Consider the following 27,643-nt stretch of genomic DNA (forward strand, 5'->3'; position numbering starts at 1 on the left):
ATGGCCCGAGATACCGGCGCTTGGGTGGGGATCACTGCTCTTCGCTGCTGCTGCAGCTGCTGCCCGTGTTTTTCAGGAGTGTGGGGTTCGGGTTCTTCCAGCCCGTGTCATTGCAGTGGCAGCGCAGAAAACATTAAAGGTGTGCTGTCGCTGGGTAATGCTGAGTCTTGGGGTCTGTATATCATAGAATGATTTGGATTGGAAGGGACCTTAAAGATCATCTAGTTCCAATCCCCCTGCCCTGGATAGGGACACCTCTCGCTAGACCTGCTTCTCAAAGCCCCATCCAACCTGGCCAATTATGCTGACTGCTTGCTCTGCAGTATTATGTTTGTTAAACACCAGTGAGAAGATGAAAAATGTTTTTGAGGTTGGCTATTCTAAACAGACTATTAGGGAATAGATACAGAAAAAGCTTTTGACACTACACCACCCATATGTTTGGTAGTAGAGCTGTGCTAGTATGTGGTTTTAAATAGATGCTGTGATTATTCTTGCAGAAAGGTTGAAAGCGTGCAACTGATATTTCAGGAAAAGGTACAGTGGATAGTTGTGATACGCTCTGAAGTTGTTACAGCACAAGGGCCTAGTGCAGAGCTACCATCTACATTCCCACCAAGAAGAGCAGTTGGAGAGGGCAAGAGTGCAGACGAAGCAGAGAAGCGTCTGCTTTCAGAAGCTACAGGCACCACACAGAGAAGGGCTGTGAGAAGCAGTCTTCTCTGGAGCAGTCAGTTTTGAAGGAACAGGAGCAGTCAAGTTCATCACAGTGGGAACAACCTGGAGAAGGGCTAAGCAATCAAGAAACAATTGGAAATAAGCAGCAAGATTTGAGCCAGGTGCCCCATTCAACACATCATCTGAGAATACATCATCTGTTACCAATGAGAATTACCCTACTTTAACTGAAGTAAGAAATTCAGAAAGGGAAGAACAAACATCTCAAAACTCAGTATCAGAGAATATGGCAAGTGGGACAGGTAAAGAAGTTATAAAATGTTGGATGTTAAGGCTTTAAAGAGATTTGTTTTTTTCTTCAACTTGATGATGGCTTCTTGCATCTCCCAGACTCTCATTCTGTTCATGTTTGCTGGTTTTTGAACTTGAAGTGACTTTTTAAATTCTCAGGCAAAACACACTTGAAAAGGTGAGAAATGCATTCTTCATCTCAAGTTGCAGTAGAAACTCATATGACATTTTATAGTGATCTGCATTTCCAGAAATGTGTGTAAGTGCGTGTGTTTTGTACACACGTTTGCAAAACAGCAATGTGTAATTCACTTGAATACATGGGCTACTAACAGTTTAGATCAGATCGCAGCAAACACCTTACTATTTTAGCTCTCTTGGATTCCCTTGTCACTTGCCTGCCACAGTTCCGTTATCAATGCAGTCCTTGAAACACTCCATCATGTGCTGCACTTTTTCCTCTGGACTCTGGGTGTCCAGTGTTACTTCCTAATTCAGTGCCCTGTTTTCTTAGGTCTTTAGAGCAGAAGGTAGAACATCCCATTCAGCAGGTGAATGCAGTGAGTGACCGTTTGGAATATGGACCTGCTGACTGCTGTCCTCTTGGCAGGGCTGCATTCAGATCCTCTTGTTCAGAGTAGCTGGTGACCATGTCCTAGGAAAAGCACTGTACCAAAGCCAGATACCTCTAACTCAAGAAATAATTTCTGGAGTTAAGTAGATCTGGTTCAGAATATAGTCTTTGAGTAAACACCACAACGTTAAGTATTGTGTGAAAGACAACAGTGATTCTAAGCATGCAACATATGCTTAGATGAGGTCTAAAGTGGAGGAGGTTTAAGTGAGATTTTTCAGTAAAATTTCTCTGTGTAAATGGGTAACTAAGATTGCGCATTTACTGTAACTTGTAAAAAATTGAAATATGAATGACTTTCACTGATGACAGTATTTAGGGATCTCTTTAGAAAGTATGTGATAATATTGTTTCGGATTTCAAGCAGACTGTCATTCCAGCTCAAAAATCTGATATTATTCTGTGTTGCAGTGTTTCGATAAAATCACCTCAGAGTAAACTTGAGAAAGTTACTCGTTTGTTTTGCAAAGCTTACCCAGAATTAATTTTGGCTTTATTTTTAGGAACCATGATTGGAGATAATGAAAATCCTGGGAGGACCAGGGCTAACATTGATGAAACTATCCAGTCTGAGAAGTTATGTCTAGATCAGGAACATTCTCCTGGGAAAGCAGTTCAACAGGATTACTGCATGCCTGATGTCGTAACTGTCAGAATACAGACAGGTAAATGCTGGGTTTGCACATGTGTAGAGATATAGAGACCAGACTTTGGCCTTAGTAAGGTTCTATGGGATATAGCCCTAGAGGTCAGGGGGGCCCAAGACTGTTGGTTGATATTCAAGGATCACCTGCTACAAGCTCACGAGTGTTGAATCCCAAGTAGAAGGAAGTGCAGCAGGAGGGCCAGGAGACCGCTTTGAATGGGTAAGGAGCTGCTGAGGAAAATTCAAATGAAAAAAGAGGCTTTTAAAAAGTGGAAGCAAGGACAGGTGGCCTGGGAAGAGTACAGGGATGCTGTTTGGGAAGCTAGGGACCAGGTTAGAAAAACTAAGGCCCAGTTAGAATTAAACTTGGCAGAGGATAACAGGAAGGGATTCTGTAGGTATGTAGAGAATAAAAGACAGACTAGGGACAACGCAGGGCCCTGCGGAAGCTCTCAGGAGAAATGGCTGCCCTGGATTTGGAGAAGGCTGAGGTTCTGAATGACTTCTTTGCCTCAGTCTTCACTGGCAAAGGCTCTGACCGCACCACCCAAGTCTTGGAAGGTAGATGCAGGGACTGTGAGAATGAAGACCTTGCACCCACTGTAGGGGAGGATCTGGTTCGAGACCATCTTAAAAATCTGAATATACACAAATCCATGGGTCCTGATGAGATCCATCCACAGGTCCTGAAGGAGCTGGCAAATGAAGTTGCTAAGCCACTGGCCATCATATTTGAAAAATCATGGCAGTCAAGTGAAGTTCCCTACGACTGGAAAAAGGGAAATATAACCCCCATTTTCAAGAAGGGGAAAATGGGTGACCCAGAGAATTACAGACCACTCAGTCTCATCTCTGTGCCTGTCAAAATCTTGGAGCAGATTATCCTGGAAGGCATGCTAAGGCACATGAAAATCAACAAGGTGCTTGGTGACAGCCAGCATGGCTTGACTAAGGGGAAATCCTGCCTGACCAATTTGGTGGCCTTCTATGATGGGGCTACAGAACTGATGGACAGGGGTAGAGCAGTTGATGTCATCGACCTGGACTTGTGCAAAGCGTTCAACACTGTCCCACACGACATCCTTGTCTCTAAATTGGAGAGACATCAATTTGATGCATGGACCACTTGGTGGATAAAGAACTGGCTGTAGTTATAACTCTGGCCACACACAGAGTGTTATGGTCAATGGCTCAATGTCCTGCTGGAGACCAGTAATGAGTGGTGTCCCTCAGGGATCTTTGTTGGGACCGGTCTTGTTCAACATCTTTGTTGGTGACATGGACAGTGGGATTGAGTGTGCCCTCAGCAAGTTTGCCAGTGACACCAAGCTGTGTGGTTCGGTTGATATGCTGGAGGGAAGGAATGCCATCCAGAGAGACTGACACTCTTGTGAGGTGGGGGGTGGGCTGATGCCAACGTCATGAAGTTTAACCATGAGAAGTGCAAGGTCCTCCACCTGTGTCGGAGCAATCCCAGGCACAGCTACAGGTTGGGTGGAGAAGAGATTCAGAGCAGCCCTGTGGAGGAGGACTTGGGGTTGTTGGGTCAATGAGAAAATGAACATGAGTTGGCTTCAGTGTGCACTCACAGCCCAGAAAGCCAGCCATATCCTGGGCTGCATCAAAAGGAGCAGCAAAAGGTGATCCTGCCCCTCTGCTCTTGTGAGACCTCACTTGGAGTACTGTGTGCAGTTCTGGTGTCCTCAAGATAAAAAGGACATGGAACTGTTGGAACAAGTCCAGAGAAGGGCCACGAGGATGATCAGGGGACTGGAGCACCTCCCGTATGAAGACAGGCTGAGGAAGTTGGGGCTGTTCAGCCTGGAGAAGAAAAGGCTGCATGGAGACCTCAATAGCAGCCTTCCAGTATCTGAAGGGGGCCTATAGGGATGCTGGGGAGGGACTATTCATTAGGGACTGTAGTGATAGGACAAGGTGTAACGGATTAAACAGGGGAAGTTTAGATTGGATATAAGTAAGAAGTTCTTTACTGTAAGGGTGGTGAGGCACTGGAATGGGTTGCCCAGGGAGGTTGTGAATGCTCTATCCCTGGCAGTGTTCAAGACCAGGTTGGACAGTCTTGAGTGAGATGGTTTAGTGTGAGGTGTCCCTGCCCATGGCAGGGGGTTGGAACTAGATGATCTTAAGGTCCTTTCCAACCCTAACTATTCTATGATTCTATGTGTTGTTACATGTAATTGTGCTCTAATCTCAGTATTTCAATCTTGGAACTTCCTTTTTAACAGATTCTGATTCATTCCAAGATGTAGTTGTAAAAATTGAAAGACCTACCTATCAAAAACCATTTCTGGGTGGATTTAAGAACAGGATAACAGGAGTGGAATTTCATAATGCAGGATCACAAACAATACCAAAAAAACTACCTGATAAAGGAATTCTTGTATTCCATAGGGAAACACAGGTAACAGCTTTGTAGTGTCTTTTTAGAATGTTGGTTTTGCCAAATGGGATAGAATGTTGACACAATAATTTCCAATGGGAATAAGGGAATAGATGAGGAATAAGTGTGCAATTGAAAGTATTTAGTGGATGAATATCACTGGTCTTGTGATTTTTGTTACAGGTAGCTAATTTTGCCACTTTCTGTAATGAGGAAAAAAACCCTCTATGTTTTGTTATATTCTGACATGTATTTTTTTTCCTCAGACAGTTTTTGAAAAAAATAAGCAACAACAAACAACGAATACAACATCAACACAAATGACTAAAACTGGCTTGTATGTGTCAAACAAGACTGACAAACTAATAACTCCTGGGAAGTATATTACAGCAGAAGAATACCATAAACGTAGACTTGAAGCAGTAAGTTCATATTTGTTTGAAACTATCTGTAAAGCAAAATATTACAAAGGCCATCTGAATATTTAATGAGTGTTCAAAGAGTGAATTTAAAAGTGAACTGCAAAGTGTTGCTTAATCTTCACATTTTGTAGTACTCAGATATGGGGAAAGCGTATCTTTGCTCTGTGGTTTTTGTGACATTTGGTTTTTAGTTATTAATTTGATTGCCTAATACTGGCAGTCTGAATCTAACTAAATGGAGAGGTAGTTGATTCACTGAGTGTTGAAGTAGGATGATTGTATTGATAGGGTTGGCAAGATACTTTGAAGACTTCTGGTAGAATTTTTCTCTAAGAACTTCTTAGTTGGTCAGCATCAACTAGCAGCGGGAAGTATCTTGTAGAAGTGGAAAACCCAAATAGGTTATTGTTTCCTCAGGACTACCAATATGTTTGCTGTGATCATTACTGGATTATGTAGTGTGTCTGTAGGTAATATATAGCACACAGTAGAAAGACATCAGCTTGGTGTTGGTTCATGTTGATGGAACTGAACCGTGCAGTGTAGGTCCGTATTGAAATACTAGCTGGAGACACATTCGAGAGAAATATTAGAATAAGATATCTCTAGAGACAGTATAACTATTAGTGTGGTTATTTGTTTGATAGCCTTCAATGCTGCATTATGCTTATTAGCTCATGGTATTGGCCTGCTTGTGTGGTCCAAGCTAACGCCGATGGCAGAAGGTTGGGTTTGTGCATTATCCTCCCTTAGCATACTATAGGCAGTTCCCTAGTCTTTAATAGCTCCCTCTTTGGAGGGTTTATTTTTTAAGTTTGGTCACAACATTGTATACTTCATTTTTCTTATTTGTAAATAAAATGCAATTGATTTTGTGTGTATGTACCTTTCAGTTAGTTTGAGTACAAGGTAAATCTTAGAAAATACAGTCAAGTGACTGAAAAAAATAACAGTTAAGAACAAAATATCATGCTGTTTTGTTTTAAATTCATGATTCTTTGGTATTGTATCACACATAGGTAATAGTATTACAGAGAGATTTCCGTCGTTGGCATGCTACAAATATAGTACAAAAACTGGGGGAAGAAAAGAGGTTAAGGCTGGAGTGGGAGGCACAAGAAGAAATACGGAGAAAAAAAGAAAAAGAAGAAAAACTGAGAAGGGAGCACAAGCGAAGACTGAACCCTAAAACAAAAGGAGACTTCGAGCTACTGTACCATGCTTTAGAATGTAAGTTTTTTCTTGAAGGGTTACTCTTATATCAGCAAAATACAGTTTGTTTAAAACAGACTTATATTTTTATGTGTTTCTAGAGATACTTCCTTGATTTTTAGATTTTACTTACATTGGAATTTCATTTTTACGTAACTATTTGACATTCATGTATTATCAGAAGCAGAAAAAAAGGCCTTGATGTTATGTAAGCATTGTTCAACAGTAACTAAAACATCCCTATATTATCAACGTCCAAAACATAGCACCATACAAGCTACTATGAAGAAAACTGACTATGTCCTAGCCAAAATCAGTACATCTTTTTAGGAAATAATCAGTTTATAGAATAGTGCTATTCAGCATTTCTATTATTGTTTTTTTTTTATTATTCATCTCTAATGTTAAGGTCATCTAGAGGAACAGGAACCTTTTTTTTTTTTTGGATCAGGGTTATGTTAACCTTTCTACTCTACATTTAAGATGCTGAAAATAATGGCATGAAGAAATACAGTATTGAGATCCATCATCTGTCATTTAATAAAGGCAGTTTTTATAATGGATTAAATTTTTGCCCATAGTATTGCAGCATATGACTGAGGTTATTCCTTTTGCCCTAGTCATCTTCTACAGATGCTTTTTCTCCTTTCTAATTTATTCCATGTTGCACAAAACTGTGTTGTCAAAATTTTAAAAATCTGTTAGGAGTCCTACAGGGCATCCTGAAGGATGTCCTTTTCCTGTTGGGGTGGATGGTGTCTAGTACAGGCAAGCACCTCTAAACTTTCCTGGAAAAATAAGGTGAATAACAATAATATGCAGACAATAGACATAAAGCCTTACAGGACAGTAATGTTGCAAAATGGAACAAAAACCTTGTCTTTTGGGGAAAAATAAAAACAATAGAAATCGGTGGACTTGTAGCAGCATATAGTGAAACTGCAAGAGTTCTTTTAAAAATGTCTCCTTTTAAGCAAGATGCTTGCATTGTGAAGTAGCTCGTATATTATCTAGGCTACAGTGCTTCCTTATGGTATAACTCTGTGGCAGTTTGGACATTTTTGTTCCTATAGCAGAACTGACCTAATGGATTGCCTGATTCACTGCAAAGCCATCTGACCTACCTGAAATAATCTCAGCTGTTTCTTCCATGGTGAACTGAGCATAAATTTGGTGGCATTTGTTATTCATAGAGCTTAGGGTCATGATTCAAGAACTCCCAAGTTACACATTACTCTTTTAATACTGTCATGCTTGGGTCACTGAAAAAATCACTTGGTCTGATGTAGAAATGACTTGTAAATATTAGTGTTTGTGACAAATGTAAAATTGTTACTGATCTTAAACTTTAGAATTTTGGGAATGGTATCTCTATGAGACTTGGGGATAGGGGTTGTTTTCCCTTTTTCTTCACAGATAGTTAGCTTTTCGCTTCACAAGACTCAGTCTCTTTTAAGGTGTGTCTGATTAGGTAATCAAAAGCCAAGGAACTCAAATAGTTTTTTACTCTCCATTTGTGGCAAGTGCTAGTATTTGGTGTCCAATTTCCTGCAGTATTTTCTTTAATATATTGTTAAATGTATGATCCACCTTTTTTTTTTATTAAGTGCAAAGAGTCTTATTTGTAATGGAAACAACAGAGCTGAGTTAGAGTTGCAGATTAGTGCTGGTGTTCCCACTATGTTTAGATTTAGAATTTATGGTTATGTAAATGTCTCTTTTGCTTAATTTGATGTAACCAGATTCACAAATAGGAAACCTTTCAGCTATGCATGTTCAGGAATTTAATATCAGGGCAACCTGAAAAAGCGTGTGCCACTCTAGAGCTGGAACAGAACAAACTCCAGTATTTGAAATGTCTTTTTAACATTTTATTAAAAATAATGGTGTAGTGTTAGTCTTTCCTGGTTTTGTTTACCTTTGTTGACTAGTTGCTTCTGTACATGGAGACTTGCAGTCATGACATTTATTTTAATAGAGTTTTGTGGTTCTAGGAAGGTTTTTTTCCTACCTGCATCTGAAACTACTTTTACATTCTTACAGTGTCAACAGTGTACACAAGCTAAATCATTGTGACAGTAATAGAATGACACCATTGTCCTCCAGAGACCTGTGAAGGTTATTGCTGCTGATCTCAACAGGGAGATACTATTACAGGGTCAGCCAGCGCAAGCAGTTCTTGTTGGTACAAAAACTTGCCTGCTGACAGTGTGGTGCAAATGAGATGTATCTGTAAGTGTGTCGGCGTGTAGAGACATTAATTATTTATTTGAAAAGTATGAACTACTTTGTTCTGTAAAAATGAAAAAAAAAAAGTAATGAATATAATCTCTGCCTACAGAACAGATAATCTAAGAGGAATGTTTTTAATTTGGTTGCATATATATGGTGCGTCAGGAGGTGAGTATTGATGATAACTGACAGCTTTTTCATTTCTGTACGCACAAAATTGCTTACTGTATTTATTACCTCTACCTTTGATGTTGCTGCCCCCTGCAGGCATATAAAACTTAATGTAAATTAATTCTGAAGTGCTTTTGTTTGCTGAAATTACTTTATTTAAAAATATAGCTTTGGGTACTCAGGACTTGTCAGACAACTGTTATATTAATACCAATGCTTAGAGAGCCTTAAGGAAATGAATTGTAACATTTTAAAATGGAAAACATAAGGTATTGTAGATAAGGAAGCCACAGGCAGAAGCTAAACCTTCCTCCTTTCCCTTCTGCATCTACTCTTACCTGATACAGTAAGTGTGCATCACGTATTGGATTGTTTTCTTTAATGCTGGGATTTTCAAGATTTCAGGAATGTTGAATTTTTTTATCTTATAAAATTTCCTACAGACCTCTAGAGGTATTTGAAACGGAACAAATTCGTCAGAGAAGTCAACAACTGTTACAGTGTATGCACAGGAAAGCACTATTCAGGAAACACAATTTGATTTTACTAACAGATTTCTGTAACGGTGTTCTGCGTGTCAGTAGTTATAGTCAAGAAATAGGTACTACAAAATAAACCGTGATAGACACATATGTATACATTTGTATGTTTGTGTCATTAAGTAGCCTAGCTTGTAAGTGCAGCTGGTACCTGTGATTTGGTGATTTGACTGTAAGAGTCAGAAGGCCAGATTCTACACAGCAGGTTCAAGTGCTGCTGTAATGACCATCCTGTGGTTTGCATGCTACTTCCTTCCACCTTCTGTTCTGTAGAACAGGAAAGGGGGAGTGAAGCAAATACTATCTAATTATTAATGCGCTTCCATCTGCTTTAGATGGCAAAAGGTGATACTACTGGAATATTCACTGGAATATTTAGACCTGGAGTGCTAAATGTGAATGTCAGTCATGTTTTATCTCCGTTTTGGAAGAGTTCAGCCTTCTTTAGATTTTACTCATTTATGCAGAGCAAAGGAGGAATAGTGGTGAAAGCAGTAGACAGTAAGATGCTGAACTTAATCTGCTGAGAAGATCTCTATGGTTATCTTTTCTTGTGACTTTGATGAGCAATTGTTTAAGAAGTCCCTATTGCTCATACCTTTTCCATACATGTTTCCACAGGAGCTAAATTATTTTTCTCACACAGAGCAGCTTTTTCTCCTAACCTGTTTTCGAGTTTGCAGTATGAATTGGCAGTTTGGAATTGATGTACACACACATACTCTCACAGAACATCTGTATAATTTACATTAATTTCTGGGCTATTCTATGTGTGTTGAAAGTATGCATTATAATCAATTCCCTAAGAGAGAAACTGGCTTTTAATGAACATCAAAAATTATGTTATTTCTTAAATATGAAAGCAGAACATTCACTGGAAAATACATTGTAAAAAGTACCCACAATATTTATGTCTGTAGTATGGAGGCGGGAGGAGACTGAGCAGATTAACAGAACTCTTACTGGAGCTGAAAGAAAGGCAGCACTTTGTGGACTTCTGGAACAAGAGGCACAGCTGATTGCTTCCATTGGGAGACACAAACTAAATGCAGATGAGGAGAATCGACAAAAAGCGATACTGCACTTTCTGAATAAGGTCAGTGATGTAATTTTAGATTGAACATAAAAAATAACAAAGTACAGGAACAGAAAAGACATCTGCAAACTACCTGCCAAAAGTGAATTTTGTAGCTTAACAGTTAATTGTGTGAATGCTGATGTTATAAATATCCAAATTACTAGTTGTTCAAGTCAATACAATTCAGTAAATTTCTTTTTCCAAGCTGAGAATTTCCTAGCTCTGTGACTGATTGAAGGACTAATAGTGCATCATTAAGACTGTTAACTACTTGTGTCTAATACAAATCTCGGGTGTGTATATATAACATTAAAAAATAGCACTGAGTGAATGAACTTTGTATTATAGAATCATAGACTCATTATGTAGTATTCTGCATAAAGAACATGCTTCAGATGGCAGTGTTTACAGCATTAAAGGCTCTAATTCTAACAGTTCAGAGTGATCAATTTCCCTGTTGAGCCCAGGCCTCTAGTCATCATTATGTCTCTTTTTAAAGAAAGCATTTATTCTCTTTCCATGTACAGGATAGAAAACCAAAAGAACTTTGACTGAATCTTATATCATATTGAACTCGATTATTAATTCACTAGTTTCAGATCCATTAGAACTTTAGCTTGAGGTCTTTTCTTGCATGATCTTAAGGAAGAAATTTAACACAAGTGTTCTTCAGGCTTTCGTCTATAAAACAAGGAAGAGCATTTATACACAAACATGATTTAGGCCTTTTTTAGGTAAATAACCCAGCAATCCATCCCCTAAAAAAAAAAAATAAATAGTTTATTTTCTGGCTCTTTTCATATTATGTGATGAAGAATGGGATTGATTAAGAATAGGGTTGATTGAAGAATGGGTTTGTAAATAAGTAACTTCAAGGATCTTAGGCTTTGTTAGCAACTATAGAGGTAAGGAAATGGCTAGCATAAGCATTGCACAAGAACTGGCCTGGTGGTTACTGACATGACAATGATCCAAAAATGAAGCGATGAAGAGGAAGATGATGAAGAAATAACTACCAGGGGTCCCAAAGCCCATTGCCACCTTTTAGTGTGCATGCAGGAGGAATTCTAGAAGTATGATGTAATATATAAGTAACTCAATGAATATGTATCTAATCTAATGAATATATACGTTTAAGGACAATATAATCACAGCAAGTTGATGCTCGGACCAGACACGTGTCTCCCGGTGCTGCAATAAAGAATACCTGCTTGTCAACTTAAACTTTGTTGGCGAGATCTTGGAGATTTCTCCAAATCAGTGATATAATTATGAAAAGAAATACTGCAACAGAAATATTTTTTTTTTAGGTTTGCTTTTTGTTGTTTTTTTTTGTTTGTTTGTTTTTTGTTTTTTGCTTTTTTTTAATTTTGACCATTTAGTGCTCAAAAGTAAAATGGGAATTTTATCTAAAAAAACCCACCCTGTTTTTCATTCTTTTTATTACTGATGTGTGGGATCTGGACTGTAAAAAGTGTTTTAATGAAAGTACGAAACTAAATATTTAGGAATCAAAAAGGAATATTTAGGATATCAAAACCTTGAATGATTTCTATTATTCAATAGAATAGATGTTAATAACTAAACGTTTGCTTCTGCTATTTGCAATATATTCTGTTACATTCTCAGAAAAAAAATGAATATATTTCTCTCTTAAATGAGTTTCTACCTTTATTTTTCCATTAAGGACTGCTTTCCAGTGTCCTACCCTGTACAGGTTACTGCCAATATATATCCTCAGAGGCTTTTTTACATCGAGGAAACAGAAGCAAAATGCTCTTCAGTACCAGAATCCTTAGTGACAATTGATGTTTAGAGATCCTGGAGACACAACAGACAAGAGATTTTCTCTCTTTCCAAGTAGTGGACATGTTTCTGAAGCACTTGCTGCTAGTTTTGTTTTTTCATTGAAGAAATTGCTTTCTTTTTAATTTGAAAATCTCATGAGTTCTGAACTACTGAAACTTTTTTCTTTTCATGGTTTTTATTTTTTTTATGTCAGCTATAGGGCTTTAAGTGTTCTGAACTGTTGACATAGATAGCAGCCTAATTCAGAGGTAGAGAAAGTAATTTCTGCATTTCTTAAAAAATAAGTAAAAAGAATTTTTGAAATCTCAATATTAAATTTATGGCTTGTTAGGGCTGTAGCAGTGCAATTTAGACACTTCAAACTGTAGTATAAATTCATTGTTGAAGTGCTGGGTTATAGATTATTCACTGATTTCTTGACCTTTGAGCTGATAATGTTAATCTGGACACTTGCCAGTTAAAGTAATACCTTTCACATCTGAAGACTGCAAGCATTTCACTTTGCTGCAATATCCAATGTGATATGAAACTTGCTTCTCCGTGGAAACCTTCATTCGCTTCTTTGCTACTTTAAGCATGTACCTACTTCTCCTTTTACAATGGTTGCTACTGGTTGTGTGTGTACTGCATTCTAGTTTGTTTGGGTTTGCTTTTTGCTGTGCTCATGCTTCTTCAGCATTTGTACTTTGAAGAGGAAGTACTTGATTAAGCTTCTATTTAGCAATCATTTTCTTAAAGGAACTTGTGTAATTATTAACTGTCACTGAATTCATAACTTTCATGCTTTGTGCTATTTCTCCACCCAACCTATGGATTGGATTTTTATTTTATTTTATTTTTTTTTACTTTTCTTACCCTTTTCTGTGTCTCTGATGGTATGTTTCTCTCCTTCAGTGCTTTTTCTTTTCTGCTTTCATGCATTGCCAGCAGAGTGCAGTTTATAGCAAATTTGCTCTCTCAAGTAGTCCAGATCACAGGATTATTGTAAATTCTGCAGCACTGCCAGCAGACTAAAAGGCAAGAAAAAGCTGGCAAAAAATATCAAAGTTTTAGTTTTCTCACATCAATCTTGAATACATGAAAATAGTCCTAAAATCAGAGCGCCTGGGATTCTTTCTGAAATACTGGAAAACTGCATCTTTTTTTTTTTTTTCAAATTATTTTACTTTATATAATGCCCAGTTACGATGAGGTAGTAGTAAAAACTACAGAAGTTACAGATATTTTATCTTTGACTAATTCAGAGGTTATAGTAATGTAGTTGGACTGTGTTAAGGATCATTTGCAGAGTGGAATACCAAGACTGTTAACTCATATATGGGTTGTTGCAAATTTATCAGGGGAACCAAGTTTTAATAGCCACTTCCTAGGGGAAACTCTGCCCATTGACTCACCTTAGCATAAGCAGGTGACCTTCCTGTCATGTAATTAGTGATTTCATTGAAGAGGATCAAATGTAGGTACTGAACTAATTATTCTAAAGGAAAAGGTAATTTTTGGCAGTCTGCCATATGAAGGAGTTACAGCATGAAATAGCCTCTAAGTGTTGGTGGTTTGGTTTTTTTGTTTGCTCGGTTTGGCTTGGTTTTTTTTTAGAATTGTTAGTTCTGTTCAGAGATAGTGAAACAGTCATAAAGTAGAATGCTCTCTTTTTGCTGACATGGAGGAAATCGCCTCTTTCTGGTTTTGCAGAAGGTCAGAAATGTCAGTTATTCAATGTTAAATCCTTTTTCTTTTCCCCCAATTATTTTGTCTTCCTTTTGCTTGTGTAACTTCATAATTATTTATTTAAAAGTGAAGGAAGCTCTATTTTGATTGTGTTGGTGACTAAACACGTCTAGTCTGCCTAATATTCTTGGCATTTTAATGGCTTATCACCATAGCAAGCATGTATATTTGGTCAAAATAATGAATATGTCAATGCTGGGGTCATATCCAGAAAACTATTAGTCATGTGAATGCTGCAAGAAGTGTTGCTGTAGTTAACTCACACTGAGACTGCAAAGTGAAGTTCGCAAGCTTTTGTGAGTTGTCAAGTTCCAAATAAAGTGAAAGAGAATAATTAATACGCAGAATGAGGTTCCAAAGAACTGTCCCAGTTAAGGAAAGGGAGTGGAATTAGGTTGTGATACGGAGAGGGTTTTGAATACTTGGCTTTCTATTGGATTTAAACATCTACATCCCTGTGTAACATCGTGCTTTGCAACCAAATCTAGTCTTCTTAAAAGGGGTGGATAGTTGGATTCTTCATACTGATTGGGGCAGCTGACACTGTGTAACTTCTGATGTCTATAGAAGTTAAATAATTGGAGTGGTAGTGGTAAGGTATGTGGTTAAGTTAGCAAACAAGAAGCTTGGTGAAGTATTTGATAAGCTGTAACTCCTCCTTTGCTTTAGTCAGCTTTAACAAAGTCTTTGCTAATACCTCATATCTGTCTGTATAGCTAGCATAAATAGAACAGTTCCCTGGAGATATTTTGTACTGCAGTAACTCTAAGGCCATAAATTTGCAATCTTTACACAATCAACAGCCCCATTGATTTTTACTGATAGTTTAGAGGGATTTATGAAGGCAAGATGAACTACAGAGCAGAAGTATTTTAACACTACTGTCAGTAAATTTGCTTTAGAGAAGTAGAGCATATCCCTGTAGGAGAATATTGTTTACTTTTAATATACTGTAAGTCCAAATTTTCAGGACCTACAACTTTAAAAAGTGCAACTGAATACTTTCTCTAGGGAAAAGAAATATAAATATCAACAGTAGAATTAGACTTTTGTCAAGCATTAACGCTAAGTCCCTCTTTACTCTGGTGAGCCTTGATGTAAAGTAATGCACTTGTTAACTGCTGATCAGATTATACGAGCTCAGAGTTATGCAAATTGTTTCTGAAGTGTGCGCAACCTAAGAGATGGAAAGCATATGATGGAAAAATCACTGAAATGGATACACAGTTCACACTCCGTGCCAGAGAACTGTTGGAAATCTACTGCAGCATTAGTATGAGTGACATCCCACAAGATGAGAGAATAGATGTGCTACTAACACTCAAACGTACAGTGAAGGTATGTCTTGTTTTTCTATTTGTGTTTAACTTGAAGCAGTACTTCCCAAAGATACAATCGTGTTGACACATAAGCAGTACTTCTGGCAGACAGGTGCCAGGATGATCAACTGGCAACATGAAAAAGCCTCCTGTACCATCTGGCATGAGAGTAATTTACATTCCAGATATACCTTAAATTCGTATGTCATTTTGGGATGTGCACATTTTTCTTGAAGTTGTGTTAGAATTTTAATGTGTTTTAGAATTTTTGTATACTGGTACATAATAGAGCTTTAGTGCAGAGTTTAGCTTAACATTTGTAACAGCTTGATGGAAACCATGGCAGAGTTGTAAGTGGCTGTTAGTATTTTCTCAGGGTTCTTTGAAATGTCTGTTTAAAACCTCACCTTTCTGTTTGTTTAGGTTACCAGCTTTATGGGCAGCAAATAGTTTTGGTTTGTTTTGTTTTTTTCCTTTATCCCTTATTCTCCACCCTCATTGCTTCTGCCAGTGTTCCCAGTGAATCAGAAGCTGGTTGCATTTCTTTCAGCCTTTCGTATTTGTTTTAGATATATATTCATTTACAAAAAGAATATTAGGAATTTCAGACTACTTTCAGGATACTCGTTGACTTGTTGATGTCAAGCTAGAAGAGAATGCTCCTTCCTGGTCAAACACTGTTTGCTTTGGTAATACCAGAATTTGATTTAAAGCCCATATAGCACTGCTGGGAGCACTGCTGGTTTATAAACTCCTGCCCATCTTAATACAAATCAATACTGATGTTGGCGGTTTTTTAAACCATCTACTGTGTATATACACTGTGCCTCCTCTCCTATTTCCTGTCCTATCCAAAGGAACCTCTTTTGGGAGAGACTTCTTGGGTTTATGGAGACTGAAAATTTTGCATGTTGTGTGCCTCTGCTTAGCATTTTTTTAATGACTCCAAGTTTACGGTTGCTTACAGCTTTGGCCATATATACAGGCCCCCTTAAAGCAGAATCTGCAAGCATTTTCAGTTTTGTAGTTCTTTATATTAGTTTTCTTGGAGGTTGTTTTCCTAAGACACTAAGGAGTTCTTCTATGAACATGTTCTTGTGTGAACATGGAGCGGTATGAATGATCATTGGCATAGAATCCATAGTTTGCTTTCATATCTGCATTAGAATTATTTGGCTTGCTTCCTTGCTGTTGTGGTTTGTTTTCCATTTTCTTTGTGATTTTTTTTTTTTCCAGGAACATGAATGTAAATTAACACAGGAAATCATGGAATTAATTGACAGGGAAATTGATCTTATGTCAAGAGAGGTGAAAGAATGTAACTTGGAAGGACTAAGGAAAAGAATTTGTACGTTATTTCTTCAGTTTATTAAAATTCCGAAGTTTAACCCTGAAGTTGCTAAGATACTTAAGGTATTATTCCTATTTTGCAGTTTGACATAGTGCCCATTGAACTAAGGATGGTGGAGAAGGGGAATGGAAAGCTTTTTTATTTTACCCTTTGCTGTAAAATTGCTAGAGGAGTTCTTCAAGAAATAAAATGTAGGAAGTACACAGGCTTCACATAAATAAGCTTAAATAGTCATATAGGAAGCATGGGGCATAGATATGGGTGTAAGAACCTGACAGGTGGTTGGTAGCACTGAGAGAGGCCAAGAACTTTATGTATGAAATAAAAATTCTGAGAATTACAAATGGTAGATCTTATGGGATGGTAGCAGGAAAATGTAATAGCAAATGGGGAACAAATAAAGAGAGTGATAATCTTCTTTCCACTGGACAAGGGCAGCATCCCTTCCAGAAAGGAAGAATGTTGCCATTGTCAAAGTTATGTCTAATGAGCTTGCACCTAAGCAAGAGTTGTTATGAGCTTTTGTTGTACAACCAGTTGCTACTTCATGGTAAGAAGATAGCTGGGTAGCGGAGAAAGTGGTAGACGCCTTTCAAGGTGTGTTATTGTTTTTATTTCTGACTGCAGGTTACAGTTAAAAATACGATTCACTACCATAGGTTGCTGCTTTAGGCAGCAAGATGTATTTTGCATCTGTCAGAAGAGTATTCTTCTTACAGTGGGTGATGGTATCTCAGAGGTAAAGTGTCTGTCAGTAAATGTTAATCAGATTTAGAACCAACTAACAGTTATTTTACTCTAGGTTTACACACAGAGTTACCTAAATGTGTCATAGCAGAGACTGGATATGGGGGATCTTTGTCTTCTGTAGCTTTTGGTTGGCTGTACACTGAGTTGAAGTCTGAATTGCATCTTTTCTCTATTTGAATCTTGTAACCTTGTGTGGACCATAAAAGAGATGGGAATTCATCAATTGACAGTCACTAAAGTGACCAAATCCTCAGGTTATTTTCAAAAAAAGGGCAGATGACCTCAATAAGTAGCTGGATAATAAGGCTGCTCAAACTATCCAATTGCAGACTTGGGCCCTCTGCACAGACTGCATTATATTTTTTCCAGACCCCATGAAGCAATATCAGATGAGGAGGTAATTAGCAAGTTTAGGTTATTATTTTCCCTTTGTTGTTTTTGGCTCTGATGACTTTATATTCTTATGCCAAAATGTTAATATTCACATAATCACAGGGATTTATCTTTGACATAAAGGGCAGATTCTATATGAAAAATTAAATATAGAAGGTTTAGTTTCTGTTTTCTCTGTGTTGTTGACTTTCCAGAATGGCTGACAATCAGCTTACACAATAGTCAGCAAGAGCACTGGAGCATAATGTCTAGGATTGTCAATAGCTTAGAAATGAATTGGCTGATTTATATAACTGATTTTAACAAGTACAGTAAGAAAATACAGTAGCTTTCGGTCTTTATTAAAAACAAACAAACCTATTCAGTATGTTTTAATAACTATTTCTAGCTTTCACATCTTCAAATACTTGCATGAATATATGTACAATGTATACTGACAGAGTTAGGGTAACACACAAGTGATACAGAGGTAATCTGTGGTAAATTAACTTCTTTAAAAATCTTTTTAGGTTCCACCAGATCCCTTAAAGCTTTATAAAAACGTGAACTGCTGTCAGACTTGCAAAAATTACTTACCGTCTACTGCGTTTCCTGTTGCTGCTAATACCCACACTACTGGCAGATGTCGTTTGTGTTGCAAGCTTGATAATGAGGCTCGGCACCGAGAAACGTTTTTGAAGTGCAAACTTATACTAGAAAACCTCAGAAAGTCTGAAGCTGATTATCAGGATGATGCTAAAATTGTTTTCTTACTTCAGGTACTGTCTAAAAGAGCATTGCTAATAAAACCAATGGCTCTGACTGTAATTTTTCCTTTATTTTGTGTATGTTGTTGACAGGTTGAGAAATAGATTAAGAGCTACAAAGCTTCTTCCTGTGACAGGGAATGTTGCATGCCGTAAAGAAGCAGCACTTAAGCTTTTGAAGTATAGCTGTAATTTCAAAAGTGATTACAAGCTGTACATCACAAGAAGGTAGAAGTCTAGCTGACAAGGTCAAAGAAGGGGGTGATCCAAATTCTTCTGGTTCTCCCATGGCCATCCTGTTGCTTAAAGATACTACTACCATCTGCAAAGTGATAGTAGTGTTTTTGTGATTATAAAATCCGTCAAGACATAGTGCTAGTAAAACATTTTGAGCCCCATTATTTAGACTAGTTTAGTAATACAAATAAATTGTTGTGTATTCTCAGAAGGAAAAGATAAAGAAGCTGAGAGTTTGACATATCTGTTATATCTCAGTATAATGTCTGTGTAGTTGGAAATTTTACTCTTTTGCATTTATTAGGAGAGGGTTTAGCACTTTGCCAGTGGCAGTTGCCAAGAGGAAAATTGGGATTTTTTTAATTATCATGCCTGTACTAAGAAATATTATCAAAGAACATGGATTTTGTAGATGTTTTTCGTTCATGTTGTTTTCAGTTAGGCTGGGAAGTTTTTTGTCTGTGTCTCATTTAGTTTATTTAATATGTAAACATTCTCCAAATCACTTGTGATGGCTGCTGGCCATTGGTACACTGGAATATAGCTGCTTCTTAACTTCTGACACTGAAAGCCCTCACATGCAGTTCCATTAGTGGTTGTACCACTGCAGCGTCCCTAGATACTGTGTCCTTTTTATCCAAATTAACCTATTTTCTTTAGAGTTGTAAATCTCTAAACAGGTGTTTGTACCTTAAAATCACTAATTTCCTTGGGTCTTTTCCTAAACATTTCCTTATATTTTTTTTTTTTTTAATGAGCTACTTGCTTGTATTCTCCCTTCCTCTCCCAACAGCCATCTGTCCCCTTCTGCACTTATATGCAGAAAACAGCTCTGGGGCATCTAGAAATGACTTGGGCAAAACTAAAAACCTTTTGCATGAGCCATGACAGCTTCATTCATTGCTCAGTAAAGTACCATTACTGGCTGTGGTTGTATTGTGGGTGGATGCAAGAGTTTTCTGATAAGATAAAAGATTTTTCTTGAGATCTCCTGATTTTAATTGTGTTTGGATTGACCACCTATGTGAGCACTGCTGAGGCTTAAAAGGCTAAAAACAGTTGGTGACAGTTACGGTAGCTCCAGTAAGTTTTGGTTACTGCAGCTAAAGACCTTTTTCGTATCAAAATGAACTTGTTCAGCAAATATGTCAAGTCCTGAGACTGCTTTTTATTCTTTCAGAGGATTTAACTATGCCATACTGTTTAGAATTGGTGGCACATGCTATGGCTTTGAGTTATCTTGATGAGCAACATCCTGATGGCAATGTTGTATTCATTTGAAGCTACACATACACCTAACCCCTTTACTGGTTTGCTGCCTACCCTTGTTTCCCAGTCTCACCTGATGAGCATTCAATGATACCTGCTCCCAACCTGTTTGATGGCAGTACTCAAAGGCTGTTTCTGTTTCTTGTGAGCACAGAACAAATTGAGGGAAGGAGCATAATTTAAAATTAATTAACTGTAAAATTTCACGGAAAAATGTATGCCTACCTTTAGGATGTGCAGAAGTTGTCTCTTAAACTCTTCCCTGTAACCTGAGAAGTTTTAACAGAATACAAGCTTTTGCCTATTTTTCAGGTAGAAAAAATAATTGTAATCCAAGAAAGATCAAATTATAGATCTGTTTTACGTGGGCCTTTATATACCTCAGTATAGATTTTTGCAAGTTCAGGTAACTTTTGAGACATGTAGCTTAGTACAGAAATAGTAGTACTTGCTAATATGTCTGCTTGCAAATTTCTGGCTTCTAAGAGGAAGATACAGAAATTGTTTGAAATTTTGTGAAAAGGTGGAAATACTGAAAACAGAAGACAGTTAGTGAAACCTAATAAACGAGGCTCTGTAGGACCACTTTTAAGACTAGATTTAGGACTAGGCCTATATTCTTGAAATCAGATCTATTACCAGTGGAGGTTCTAAGCATCCCTTTTATGTTACATTTTCCTTGGCAAGAATTTTCACTGGCTCCTGGATTCTAGGTGCAAGATGGGTAAGTATACATTAAGCTGCATTTCACTAAAGCACTGTGTTTTTATAGTTTCATTCATCCTTTGTCAGGAATTTCATAAGTAACATGTAAACATCATTATTTAATTAGGTCAAGATTTCTTATTTTAGAGGAATGAGTCTTTAAATGGGTCGCTTGGAGGAAAACCTGTTTTTTACTGACTGTGTAGATAAAACTCTTCTAATGGAGGGTGACAGAAAAACCTGCCAGAGTGGTAATTGCTGTCCCAATTACTATTTCTTTTCTTTCATTCAAGAGGTTGTGTTTATCAAGACTTAGTAGTGATTTCAGATGGCTGGTAATAAATTAAACAAATTAAGACTGATGTAAATTAACCTTAGACCTAGGTTAAAAGTACATTTTAAAGCCTTTCTGTACTGGGAAACCTTTACAAACAGACTTCCTGTAATTTATTGTTAATATTGTATCATAGCAACCTCATCTTTAATCTCATTTGGTAAAATGAGCAACAGTATCATGAGCACAATAAACTCTCCATATGTCAGCAGCAGAGAGGAAGAAGGCAAAGTAGGCAGTGATTTGGAGTCCGTCACAGGTGGAAGTTTTTCTTGTCCTAATTTCCCACATTTTCTAGGACAGATTATTCTGATTATATATAGACTTTAAGTAATTTAGTACTGTAATAACTCATTTATCAAATAGCATTAATTCTTAATCCAAAAATGAAATGGGGAAGTCATCTCAGTAATGGTGGAGATGGATTATTATTATCCAAAAAATTCTGAACAGGCTTAAGCATGCTCAATGAGGAAAAAAAACCAACATGAGATTTAGGAAGCTTTTTGAGAGTGGTTAAGCAATCAGCATGTTAGTGGAAGATATGAATTACCATTGGCAGGAACAATCAAAGTAAGAATGTAGTATTTTAGAGGTGATACAAGAAAAATGCAGTTAATAATTGCCAAACCATGCTAAAGGAAGAGGCGTATGTCTGGATGTTCTTTAACCAAGTAATTATATGAAATACACACTGAAAATTTTTTACTCAAAGTTTTATTTGGATTCTCATATGGTTACAGTGCTTTTGTTGGAGAATGAAACATGCTTCTTCCTTCTGAACCATGTTTTCCATTTCAGCATCAAGATCTGCAATACTTGATTGAGAAAATATGGGGCAGTCAGTCAGCTCTCAGTGCCTGCAGTGACCTCTATGATTTGGTTATGGTCAGGTGGGATAAGCAGCATGAATGGTCTCCATGGAACACTATTCTTCTCACTGAACATGAGGCAGATGCACATCTTAAACTGTGTGACCTTCAGAAGGTAAAATTTGATGAGCTTTTTACAATAGTTATGTTTTAATGGAATTCTGTGACTAATGATAATTTGCCAAATTTAGTCCTTACACTCATCCATGTTTAAATTGACCCACTGTGACTATTTAAATGATTACATTTGTACAATAAGACAGGCACTCATCCAGAGGGCAGCTGACATGTGCAACTCATATCCATGTACCTGAGCTATCTCTTTGTCCTGATTATCCCTCCTGAAATGCAAGAAACTAAGTGACCTCATCCAGGCTGCTTGCTGATTACAGTGCCGTGTCTATGCTCTTTCACCCAGCTGAAATCAGACAAGAACTGGCCTGGATAAAAAACTTAATAAAAACTAACCATAAGTAATACAACAGTTGTGTGCCTGTGCTCTTGCACATGCTCTAGCCTCATTAGTTTTTGGCCTTATAAATTTCTCATCAAATAACAGTATGGCGCTTTGTTTAGAACTTAGTCGTAATAAAATTTGTCTCAATTTACTTTCTTACATAGATGTCATTTAAGTACCCCTGACAATGTAATCTTTTTGCAATTAAGCAGTAAAAACATAATTGCTGTTCTGAGTTAAAAAACTTAAGAATGTGTTAAAGTTGTCATTGGAACTGTTTTTACACCACTCCCTTCAAAGTCCATGTCTAAACATGGTAAACAATTCTGATTATGCACCTATCTGGTTTAACTTCGTAAGTCTGGATGTCATAGTCAAAGAGATGTCATTGACTTAGGTCCAGAGCTTCAGTGGAGGTGGAAGTTAGACCAGAAGAGCAACAGGTGAAGTATGCAAGCCTACCTAAATCATAAGGTATTTTCCCTTAGCTCTTGCTACAAAAAGGGGAGCTAGCTTTCTTCACTGGTAATGGCCAAAGCTTTGTTTCAGCAAAAACTGTGCGTGAAATAAAGAAAATGAGGCAAAGTTAGAATGCTGTAAGTTGAATCATTGTTTCTTATTCACTGAAACAAAAAAAAGAGGCCTTTCAAGCACTTTATTTAATAGCAATTGTTCATAATGATGACTAAAGTTATGGCAAAGGGTTTTTTCAGCTAATTAATCTGTTTATTTATGATATCATCTGAGCTACTACTAATCAGTAGAAATTCAGGAAAATGTCACCACTGAACTTGAAGGCCAATTGAAATGCTGCAAAATGCTGCCATGATTATTTGTAATTAATCACTTGATTTTTATCAAGGAAGTTTCCTGCAGTCATCACCTTGCAAATGTTGATATTGAAGTATTGGCTTTTTTCATTTTCAAAGCCAGGTATGAATGTTCTTACCTGAAAATCAATAAATTTTATCTCGTACAGATAAAAAAATGCCAGAAGTTTTTTTGTTTGTAAAAGTTGACTAATATTACTTAAGGAGTGCTTAGTAATTTTCACTACTGGACCATAAGGTAGCAGTGTAGGACTACAAAGTATTTCATTATGTATCATATGCAAATAAATAATTTGCCTTAGTTCATTAAAGGGTCACTATTTATACTGTCTGAAATATGAAGCAACATGTAGATTGCTAGATATTTTAATTGTATTTAATGGGATTTGGATTTTTTCCTTTCAGGCTTACGAAGCAGCGTTTATTCACAGAATAAGGCATAAGCATATCTGGGCAAAAAACTACTTTGCTCAGATTCAAGCCATGGCATCATTTTTGCAGAGGAGTGAAAATCAGACAAATGCAAATGAATTTTTAATAGCTACGCCTTTTCGTACTGGTGCAAAAACATAACTCTTAGGTGAAGTTAGCTGAAGTTAAAGAAGTTAACTGAATTATTGATTAATACAATTTCCTTGGTTTTAAAGAAATGTACTGTTTCAATACCTTAATTATATCACACAGATCAAAATAAACTTCTGAGGATAAAATAATTTGATCCTGACTAGTCAATAAAACTGTATTTCATGTTTTGTAACCTCATTAGTTAAAAACTAAAATGTTGTTGGGGAGTTTTGTAAATTCTAATTTTTTAGAGCAATTGACTGTCTTTCTGTGTTTGCTTGTGTTGCTTGGAACATTCTGTCTTTGTTGAGGGAACTTAGCTAATTCTTTGTCACCTTTTATCTAGAAAAATAATGCTACAAACTATTAAATTTCTCTCAAGTATAAAAGGTAGAAAATCCTTTAAACCCTGAATTCCTGCAGAATGACAGAACTGATATGGCCTTCCAAATATAGATGCTTTGCCTTATAAAGATTTGGGCAAAATAATAACTTTATAGTTCATCTTGATGGTGAGAGTGGAGATGCCAGCCTGTAATTATTGTATCTGAGATCTTGAAATTAGTGTAAATGAGACTGACAGTTTGAAAGAGACAATGCAGACTGTTTGGAACATGATTATTTTTGGGAAGCTTCTGTTAATTAGAGGTCAATTTATCTAGAAACATAGTTGTGTTTATGTTTGATTACAGTTACAGAGAAAAAGACGATATCGTATACATTGAATAATGTCTTACGGAAAGTTGCATAGTTCTGCTTGAAACCTGTATTCTAGACGTGGTTTTGACCCAGGAAAAAGCCTTTTGCTCTGTCTAGAAAAAAAGCAGTAGCATTTACAAACAGAAGTAAGCATATATTTGGAAACAAGCAGCTGAAAACTGCGTAGACTCACAACAGAATATGCATGAGCTGTAGAACCAATACCTGACTGGTGAGTGCATTCTAACATCAGTGGAGTCTTTCCATTAAATTTAGTATTAAATTCAGATGTAAATGCAGTAGCATTTACAAACAGAAGTAAGCATATATTTGGAAACAAGCAGCTGAAAACTGGGTAGACTCACAACAGAATATGCATGAACTGTAGAACCAATACCTGACTGGTGAGTGCATTCTAACATCAGTGGAGTCTTTCCATTAAATTTAGTATTAAATTCAGATTCTAGACTTTAGTTCTGTACTGAGCTAATTGTAGAACTGCAGGACATGATCATTTCAGTTGACTTATGTGCTCTCCAGGATCTGAGCCTTTAGGTAGGAATGGCTGCTAAAACTGGGCTTCCTCCAAAGTGATAAAAGGGATTTTGAAGAAAATTATTATTTGAATGGCAAGAAGGAAAACACGAATCACATAGATAGTAACCTACCTCTTTAAAAATTTGTTCCCTTTCTTTTTAAATGGCTTTAAAGATATGTACTGATCCCAGAAGAGCGATTTGAATAAAAAGTAAGGCAATAGTACAAACCAATGTGAAAAGTCCATTGATTTCAATGCCATGTAATGTTGGAGATTTTTGGATTTATAGGCTCATTTAGGTTGGAAAGGACCTTTAGTAACATTGAGTCCAAATTTAGACCTAATGATATCTGGCCCACCAGTAAACCATATCTGGAAGTGTCACATCTGCACCTATGGTGGCTCAACCACTTCCCTGGGCAGCATGTTCCAATGCTTGACAACCCTTTTGGTGAAGAAATTTTTCCTAATATCCAGTCTAAACCTCCTCTGGTGCAACTTGAGGCTGTTTCCTCTTGTTCTGTCACTTGTTACTTTGGAGGAGATTTTGATGCCCACCTGTTTGTATCCTCCCTTCAGGTAAGTTGTAGAGAGTGGTAAGGTCCCCCCGAGCCTTCTCTTCTCCAGGCTAAACAGCCCTACTTCCCTCAGCTGCTCCTCAGAAGACTTGTGCTCTAGACCATTCACCAGCTTCACTGCTCTTCTCTGAACACACTCCAGCAGTTCAATGTTTTTCCTATAGTAAGTGGCCCAAAACTGAACACAGGATTCAAGGTGCAGCTTTACCACCGTGGAGTACAGGGGGATGATCACTGCCCTGGCCCTGCTGGCCACACTATTTCTAATACAGGCCAGAATGCTATTGGCCATTTTGGCCTCCAGGGCACAAGCTGGAGGTTTTGGTTTATGTTCAGCCGCTGTCAACCAACATCCCCGGATCCTTTTCTGCCGAGCAGATTTCCAGCCACTCTTCCCCAAACCTGCATGGGGTTGTTATGACGCAAGTGCAGGACCCAGCACTTTGCCTTGTTGAAGAATTGATCTCATCCTCTTGTTACTGAATTTAAAACAAATATTTTTCCCCTTTTTATACATAGCATTTATAATTGTATTATATTTTGAAAAAGCATGAATTTAAAATAGTTACTGTTCTGATTGAAAAGATCAGAGTAGAGTTAAAGATACTGCATTTCTAGAAGTCATTGCATTTTATCAGGAGAAAAAATCCTGTTCAGATAAAGGTTCAGATCTGCCAATTTCTGTTAAAACTAAGTAAGTCTTTAAATGTACACCTGATCACGTTTGCTTGAGTTTCAGAGTTACACACAAGATGGTTTTGGAATCTCTTGGTAAAAAGGCCTCTGCTTTGGAGCCTATTTCTTTCCAGGGTAATGAGGACAAATGGTTGCAAAGTGTCAGTGCCTCTTCAAAGGAGAATAGACTGTAAGGTGAAATTCTAACCTTCTCCCTTCACTTCTGGGAAGTGGCTAATGTGATAGGCTTATGAAGTCTCTCAAATAGTGGTTTAGAAGTTGGGACCATGAGGAATGCATGTGTCTGAAACACTGGTGAAAGTGCTGGGTTTTCCTCAGTTGTTTCCTGGATGTACATACTCACTACCAGGAAAAAGTTATTGGGCCACATGGCTTTATTTCTCTTTCTGCACTAGCAGAGACTCGTGGCCAATTAACACCTGCACTTTAGCTCACAAGACTCTTTTGTGAGCAGGACTCTTTAAGTTTGAAGTAAAAATTGCCATCTGCCCACCTCCAACACCACTGCTAATCCATTTCAGAGGGAAAAGTTCTGGCTTTCCTTCCACATGCAAAAGTGGGTAATACATTCATTAAGCAAAGCAGCACATGCATTTTACCTCTGAACTCCCGAGGGGAAAGTCCATACGTTTTCCAGGATATAAATTTCCCTGTTTGTGTCTTAAAGGAAGAAATGAGAGTAATATGCGTAAATCAAATAAAAATCACGTCTTTGCCCCCAAAAGATGTCCGGATGAGGGAAGTATTAATTGCCTTCTTAGATAATAAAGTGATTATAACAAATAATAAAACAGGATTCTAAATTAAGTATGTGAAGGTAGCAAAGTAGCTGCTGACCAGTTTTTGGTATATGCAAAACACTTTTTCAGAAGGAAATGATACTAACAGTAGTTAAGATTAAAAAAAAAAAATCCAAATTTTGGATTCTTTTAGGTTGTTAATTTTTTGGGGTTTTTTTTGTTTTTTTTTCTTTTTTTTAAAGAACGTAAATTTGAGTATGCCTGTTATCTGAGCTGGAGGAAAAATTTTTTTAGTATACTGCTGTTAGCACCCAAACCCATTGCTCAAGGGTCAAATTTGCATGCCAAATGGATGGCACTTATTTTTGTCACCTATATATAGATGGTTCTTCTGGCTTACCTTGCACTGTAAATTGTCCTTGTTATGATAGTCATCCCCTTTAGCCTGACTTACAGTCTTAAATTTCCATCATCCCACACAAATGTGGCATTCACACTTCTTTTTATTCAAAATTTTTTACATTAGGAATGTGGAATTCTGAAGTTGGGAGGATTTTTTTTTTTTTTCCCTTTGGTTTGTTTTGAAAACGAGGATTCATAAGCAAAAGAAGTTAAGCCTCCATTATCTTGGTCTTTACTCTCCAGTTATTTTTTATGAGTCCTGTATTTCAACTTTGACAGGATAAGAAATACATAGGGTTTGTGATAGGCATACAATTATAAA

The 27,643-nt window shown here is 37.2% G+C and overlaps 1 protein-coding gene across 5 annotated transcripts; it reads left to right on the forward strand.

Annotated features, from left to right (window-relative positions):
• IQUB (IQ motif and ubiquitin domain containing) lies at window positions 1-26,357 on the forward strand. 5 transcript variants are annotated; one of them, XM_061467592.1, is made up of 11 exons: window positions 1-139; window positions 2,107-2,268; window positions 4,496-4,671; window positions 4,917-5,072; window positions 6,092-6,302; window positions 10,147-10,322; window positions 15,009-15,179; window positions 16,397-16,573; window positions 18,164-18,412; window positions 21,747-21,932; window positions 23,510-23,817. In XM_061467592.1, the coding sequence occupies exons 1-11, from the start codon at window positions 1-3 to the stop codon at window positions 23,675-23,677; spliced, it is 1,971 nt and encodes a 656-aa protein (XP_061323576.1). In that variant the 3' UTR covers window positions 23,678-23,817. The 5 variants fall into 5 exon arrangements, with proteins under 5 accessions (XP_061323576.1, XP_061323573.1, XP_061323571.1 ...); XM_061467589.1 differs by lacking the exons at window positions 1-139; window positions 23,510-23,817 and adding exons at window positions 566-980; window positions 26,223-26,357; XM_061467587.1 differs by lacking the exon at window positions 1-139 and adding an exon at window positions 566-910.
• Window positions 26,358-27,643: the final 1,286 nt, after the last annotated feature.

The sequence above is a fragment of the Pezoporus flaviventris genome, unplaced genomic scaffold (assembly GCF_033815535.1).
Source record: "Pezoporus flaviventris isolate CSIRO_AGI_PZ_B2104156 unplaced genomic scaffold, CSIRO_AGI_Pfla_v1 ptg000045l, whole genome shotgun sequence".
Taxonomy (NCBI): Eukaryota; Metazoa; Chordata; class Aves; order Psittaciformes; family Psittacidae; genus Pezoporus; species Pezoporus flaviventris.

Bases quoted from the DNA above. Each gene is read 5' to 3' on its own strand.
- IQUB (XM_061467592.1), top strand. From the start codon at position 1: ATGGCCCGAGATACCGGCGCTTGGGTGGGGATCACTGCTCTTCGCTGC. The intron at 2,269-4,495 runs GTAAATGCTGGG...CCTTTTTAACAG, and splicing joins AACTGTCAGAATACAGACAG to ATTCTGATTCATTCCAAGAT. The intron at 18,413-21,746 runs GTACTGTCTAAA...TTTCCATTTCAG, and splicing joins AAATTGTTTTCTTACTTCAG to CATCAAGATCTGCAATACTT.